The following is a 6,860-nucleotide window of genomic DNA, read 5'->3' as shown; positions in this document are numbered from 1 at the left end:
AAGCAACCATTCATAAGCACTTCAAGGGCCTTTATACTGTAAGGGCCACACACTGGCCCAGCGATGGCATCCAATGGAGTGGCTGAAGGTTTCCTGCACTTTCTGTCATAACTGTGAACTATTGTGTAAGTATGCAAATTAAGTGAATTCCAATTAAATTACTATCTGAATCAAATTTATAAAGACTTTGAATTTAGGTTAAAAAGACAATATATTATTTTCCATTTATATAGTAATTTATCTCAATGTTGGATTTTCCTAGTTAATTCATTCGGATACCAATATCGCAGAGAGTCATACATACAAACTGTGTACGTGGATCTCACAGTCACAAACTTACCAGTCTTTAACAGGAATAATATTATTTTACTGCTGGTTTAGGCCTTTAGGTCAAACGGTCGAGTTTTATAGACTTATTTGTATAATTGAATCTGTATAATTAAAAAGTATTGAATGTGTACTTCCCAATACAAGCCTTGGGCTATATGAAGAATAATATTCGGAGTGTCGCATGTAAAATATTTGGATAATATTGTACAAGGAGAATGTAATGGGAGGTTTTGCGAATGTAAAACGAGCGTAAAATATATAACTAACTTGACCACACTCTTTACCATTGCTATGATCCCCCGAGTGCACGGAAATGCAGATTAAAGCCAAAAAATGCCTTTAGAAAGATGGCAGCATTATCTCTGTGTAAAAATAAAATAGGTCTATTAGTAAAATCTGTTGACTTTCACAGTCTTTGCTGCATTATAGGCCAATGGTGACCGCTCAAAAAAAGGAAAAAGCACTTGTGTTTTTTGCCAGAAAAACACAAGGCCTAATGATTTAAGCAAAACTTTCTTCAAAGGATAAACCAACCTTTTATTTTGACCTTTTGCTGTGTAGACCTTTGAGTGTTTTTATGATATGACGATATGACGAATGATTATTTCTCAAATCAAGCTAAAATGCTGCTAAAGTGACTCTCAGAGCGGCTGTGTAGATGAAGTTCATCCATTAATGTCCTCATATTGTCAGGGTCTCGCCCTGACAGTTTTGTCTGTTTTGTCACTGTTTAATGTTTCCTTGTTTGTCTTGTGTCTGAGCACATGGCTGTGTCTTTGTGTTTGCCATGTGCTCCTCTTGTCCTGCCTCTTTGTTTTCCTTTAGTACACCCCCTTGCTTAGTCCACGTCTAGTCCTCATTTCACTAACTGTGCTCACCTGATCCTCATGTGCTCTGGTCCCTTTATAGTGTGCCTCTTTCCCTCATGTCTTTGCTGGTTTGTTTTGTGTGCAGTCTTGTTTGCTTGCCTGCCTTTGTATGGTTAAACTTAGTTCCTGTTCTAGTTGAGTATTTGATCGTTTCTAGCAGTAGTGTGTCCTTTTGCTTTTCCTTCTTGTTCTAGTTAGGTTTTTTTTTTTTTCTCTTTTAGTTTTATTTCTTCTCTAGGTTATCTTCTCCAGTCTCTAGTTCCCTATAAGTTTTAGGGCTGTCACTTTTTATTCAATATTCGAACATGCATTTGAACATGACGTGAAACATCGTCATCGAATATAGATATTTGAATATATTCGAATACATTTCTTGATATTTGATACCCATTTGAATTTGATTTTTCTCAAAAGTGACAGTCCCAATAAGTGTTTTTATTTTTTTTATTGCAAGTTCCATTCATTTTATTCCTAGCTCTTTTCCTTTTCCTCTCTAGTCTTTTTTTTCTGTTTTAGTTTTTCTTTATTTGCCTATTTAATTATACTCTTGTGGCTTGTCTGTTTATCTTGTCTTCTCTTGTTCATTGTGAGTCTTGTGTTTGTTCCTGCCCTGCCTTGCATCCTGAGATTTACTGGCCATTGACCCCCACTGTCTGACAGCAAGACTGTAGCACCTCTCACATTGAAGAGTTCATCAGGCCTCTGGTTCCTCCTTGCGTTCCTGTTTGTCTTCCACACCATCATCCCACCTGGTGCTGCCTCTTCCTCTGCGGTCTTCAAGCTCTTCGTCACCCCAGTTCTGGTTTCAGTGATCATCCTTCCTGCTTGTCGTCGTGTCATCTGCCCTGCCCTACTGTTTGAACTGTGTTTCACACCTCACTCTCCTTGTTGTGCCCTGTCTACAGTATTGTTAATAAAACTTCCCTTCACATTCGTTCTGGGTCCTCTCTCTTCCAGAACCTGACACATATAGGACATTATATGGGGCACAACCTAACACATTTTGGTTTTGTGTTAATTCCACATAATTTTAAATTTTGTTTTACTACATTTCTCAGTAGCGTTGCTGTTTTCTGAATCAAATAGCTTTTCAGTAGAGAAGCTCTTTTTTGATAAAGTAGTGCGGTAGCATCCACACAAGCTACAATTTCCCAAGCATTTCTAAAGCTCAAATGGGAAATACAACTGATAAGTAGGGGAGAGCGGGGCACAACCTAACACATTTTAGTTTTGGCGCAATTATTTTAAAAAGGCGCAGACGTGTGGATTCATTTAGGCTACCACACACTCACACTCCCACACACACACACACAAACACTGAAGCATGCATGATGGTTGGGATGTTTTCAACATATATGAGGACATTAATGGATGAACTGCATCTACACAGCCGCTCTGGGGTGCGTTTCCCGAAAGCATCGTTAGCCAACTATGGTCGCAAGTTCCGTCGTTATCAGCATAGTTCAACGATTTGGTGTTTCCCGAAACCATCGTTCCAACGAACGTTCGCAAACAGCATCGCAAACTTGTGTGGTTGGAACGACAGCTCTCGAGCTGTGGTTAGAAGCATAGTTTCTAGTTTACATGAGATGTAGACTGAATAAATCCTTATCTTTAGCAAAATAAGCAAGCTGACATTCAGTACAACCCGTGTTATTTATTTAGAATACATACAAATGTAATTTACGTCTTTTAGTTTGTCAAGAGATTTAAAGCACCGTTTTTGAAGACTGCGCATGTGCGAACGTGCTCTACTATGTAAGAACGAGCCAAATATTGAGTCTGGTAATAAAGCAAAATAACTGAGAAAAATTAGAAATGGTCTTCAGATGCCATGTCTGTAACTTATATGACAAATATCTAGTGTTAATTCGATCTCAAACAGATTAATTAAAATAAGTTATTAGTCCACCACATGCGAGACGTCATAAACCAACGTGGTTGAACGATACTTTGCGACATACGGTTTCGGGAAACAGTCGTGACTAGCTAGTTGATTTCTCCAACGATGCATCGTACTATGGTAGTTAAGCAGCGAGCTATATAGTTGTACGGGAAACGCACCCCTGAGAGTCACTTTAGCAGCATTTTAGCTTGATTTGAGAAATAATTGGTTATATCTTCTTATCATAAAAACACAGACTCGAAGGTCTACACGGCAACCCGTCAGAGTAAAAGCTTGGTTTAACATTTGAAAAAAGTTTTGCTTAAATCATTAGGCCTAAATTTTAAATAATTGATCATTACAATTTAAACCAATAAAATGTAATAAAAAAAAAAGAATTTGGTAAAAATAAATAAAAATATTTCATAGTGCCCTAAAAATGTAATTTATTTTAAAATTGTAATAAATTATTGTTAAATTGTATACGTTTCATGATTTCAATTAATTACACATGCTTTTTGATAACTAACATTTAATTTAACCATTAAAATGGGAGACTACTGCAGTGCAGCTCTATAATTGGCCAAAATGCTCCGTTGAACTTTTCTGAGATCTTCTACTCTTCCCTGTGGATGACCTGTGACCTGTTTTTGCATCTTGAATGTTTTAGAAAACTGAATTTGAATTCCAAATTTCTTCTTCTTGAAAACTTTAAATCTGTATTTTCAGTATTTAGAAGAAAAAAAAAAAACAGCTGTTTGAAAATAAATGTCTATAAAATTCAGCCATAAAAACATTTCAATTTGTTAAATTTCAAATGTTCAATATATGTATAAAGAAGTGTAATTCAGAACTATTTTAAATTCCACATTATTTTGTTAGATTACACTTGTCAATAATGAAATTTACACAATTCAAAGTCAAATCATTTTGTATACGCTCCATAAATTACAGGGAGGTAAAAATGACTTTAGAAAGATGGCAGCATTATCTCTGTGTAAAAATAAAATAGGTCTATTAGTAAAATCTGTTGACTTTCACAGTCTTTGCTGCATTATAGGCCAATGGTGACCGCTCAGCACTTGTGTTTTTTTGCCCGAAGTTTGCGTGCCTGTAACTCAAAAAGTATTAAAGATATCTTAATATCCTTTTAGGTTCTGGTTCTTAAACTTTTCTTTTAGTATCTTCATTTTTAAGGCCCAACATGGTTCATTTCCAGAGATATGGGGATCTCAATGTGTCTCCATGAGAAATTTGTAAATTGTACACGTTTTCAGTGTCAAAAACAAAATGAGGGTCACTTTTCATAGAGCTGATACTTTTTTCTTTTAAAGAGGAATATCTGAAAAACTAATAATACTGAATAATACATAAACATCGAAAAGAGGATAAGAAAAATTTTTCTGATGTATTAAAGAAAAAGGATAAAGACAGACATTAGTGTGAATGTGTCTGATCCATAACTACAATTACTTCTGTCAAAGAAAAAAGCAAAGGATGGTAAAAGACAAAAAATAAATAATTAAGCTGATTCAGAGAGAATCATACATGCCAACATTAAAAAACAAAACAAAAAAAAAACCCTGAAGCTTTTCTGTGACAGATTCTGTTCTCACTGAAATATGTAAACCCTGTTTCTCTAATGACAAATATTTGAAACACTAATCTAAGGTCTATGAGACAATAATGTGAAATAATGTAAATTTCCTCTACAAATGTCTAATTTCTTGCAAACTATTTCTTGTTTAACATGTTTTGTTTGTCAGATGTCCTTCATCAGTTAGATGTTTATGTTGATTTCATATCTAAATTGTTCACAGAGCACAGATGTAAATAAGATACTGATACTGAAAGATCTGATCTACTCACCACTGACAGTAACACTGATGTTCCTCTGAACGGTGTGTGAGCTGCTGCTCATGTTCAGATAATAATCTCCAGAGTCTGTGGTTTTGGAGTCACTGATGAAGAGAGATACAATCTGAGAATGCAGCTGCATTCTGCCTTTGAATCTCCCACCAGCTCTGGTGTCATATTTTACGAAGCCATTGGCCCTTTTATTGAGTTCAGCAATGAGATGGTCTTCAAACTTCCACATTATCAGATCATATCCCTTTATTTCAATTAGACCAGTGTCTAGAGTAATATATTCTCCCTTCTTCACTGATACTGGCGTCATTTCACCTGTCACAGCAACAAACACATATGAAGAACATATGATTACACATATGAAGAACATATGATTACACATATGAATAATACTTTTTTACAGTTTTTCTCGATTGCTTAAACACATTTCTTGAAACTAAGCCTCATATTCTCAAAACAGTAAACACAAATCCATAACGTCTCACCCCGTTCCCCAAACATCATATTTTCAGGTCAAAATGAAGCTCTACACTCAAAACCATTCACTCTTGCTGAAAAACCAAACTTTGCCCTCAGACAGGACACACAAGCCCTCAAAATCACACACACTACAACATAGTCTAACACACTGGTGCAATAAATTCAACATTTTTTAAATTCAAACCAAAAACAAAAGTGTGTAGTGAGTGAGAGCTTGCCATAAGATGTTTCCTGTCATAAGTGAAAAAATGTATGGTGATTATGATTATGCACGTAAAAGAGCTTTTTTTTTAAATGTTTATCAGACATTTTAAACATTGTCTACACATTGTACAACAAATTGTTTTTCAGACGAAGCGCTGTTTAACAGACATCTTGGAGACACACTCTCTTTGCCCTCTCTGCTTCTGCAAATGTAAAGATGAGTGTGATGAACTCTGGTTAAACACTGCAGATCCTATTGTTTGTTCTCACCTCTTGCAAAAGCTGATCTATGTATTTGAGTTTCATTTTCTTAAATCAGTTTTGACATTTTGTACATTTTAATTAAAACAAACCCATGAATGCACCCAGTCCCAACATGATATTTTGCATAGGTATAGTATAATATTGTTGCTTAAAAAGGTCTTTAATAGCATCAAATGTTAAAAACTGTGAAGAAACCTTAAAAAAATACTAATTATACAGAAGTAGACGTGACAGTTACAGCACTGCAGTTGCGCATGTACTATGGTGGCAGAAAAACTGTAGTAACAAGTGTAGGAAAATGGGTACAAAATTATATGTGTCAAATTTGAATGTCTTGCTTTTCTTGCGTATAGATGCAGAGTTTTTCCACAAGGAATATGAAGATGTCCGGCCACTGTAATTTTGGCAATTTACAGTAGTTCAATCCTTGACCAATAGACCTGACAGTGAGTACGCGGGTCAGAAAAACTCACCCCATTGCTAACGGGTGATTATTGCTATAATTAGTGTAAGTGAACCTGTCTGCTGCTGGCAAAACATTCAAATAATTGCAGAAGGCAACCGGATGATCCATGTTGTAAATATTGAGGCTCACATCTGACTGCTATGGAAGCTTGTTCCTGCCAGAGTATAAAAATATAAATAAAGAAAACAAATTTTGACTGACAATTTTTTCTGACAATTGTCTGTGAGTTTTTTTTATTTTAAATTTTTTTCGTGACAGAAACAAGCCATAGATTGCCATCAGATAGGCTCCGCCCACAAAACACGCCTCTGTTTACAAACATCAAAATGCTCTATTGAGCCACATTATTACAATATAAGAACAGTGTTAGAATTATCGGAGACATTTTTATATTAAAAGAATAATAATTTTAATGTATTACAGTTTTTCTCGATTGCTTAAACACTATAACCAGACTTTTGAACTAAAATTTCAAAACCATAATGCCATTTAT

General features: G+C 35.3%; 2 protein-coding genes across 2 annotated transcripts in view; one reads left to right on the top strand and one right to left on the bottom strand.

Annotated features, from left to right (window-relative positions):
- LOC309475590 (uncharacterized protein) overlaps positions 1–6,860 on the top strand; it is a 335,445-nt gene that overhangs the window by 198,402 nt on the left and 130,183 nt on the right. The gene's annotated exons all lie outside the window — the stretch shown is intronic.
- Positions 1–6,860, bottom strand: part of LOC309474915 (uncharacterized protein) — a gene marked incomplete at its 5' end in the record, with an annotated part of 31,064 nt that overhangs the window by 13,549 nt on the left and 10,655 nt on the right. Inside the window, one exon of the mRNA XM_082137534.1 lies at positions 4,954–5,268. Within this exon, the coding sequence (XP_081993660.1) occupies positions 4,954–5,268 (315 nt within the window). The remainder of the gene's footprint in view (positions 1–4,953; positions 5,269–6,860) is intronic.

This window comes from Leuciscus leuciscus (genome assembly GCF_965113295.1).
Source record: "Leuciscus leuciscus genome assembly, chromosome: 15".
NCBI classification, from domain to species: Eukaryota; Metazoa; Chordata; class Actinopteri; order Cypriniformes; family Leuciscidae; genus Leuciscus; species Leuciscus leuciscus.
Note: the sequence above shows the minus strand (reverse complement) of the source record. Positions and strands in the feature narration are given on the sequence as shown.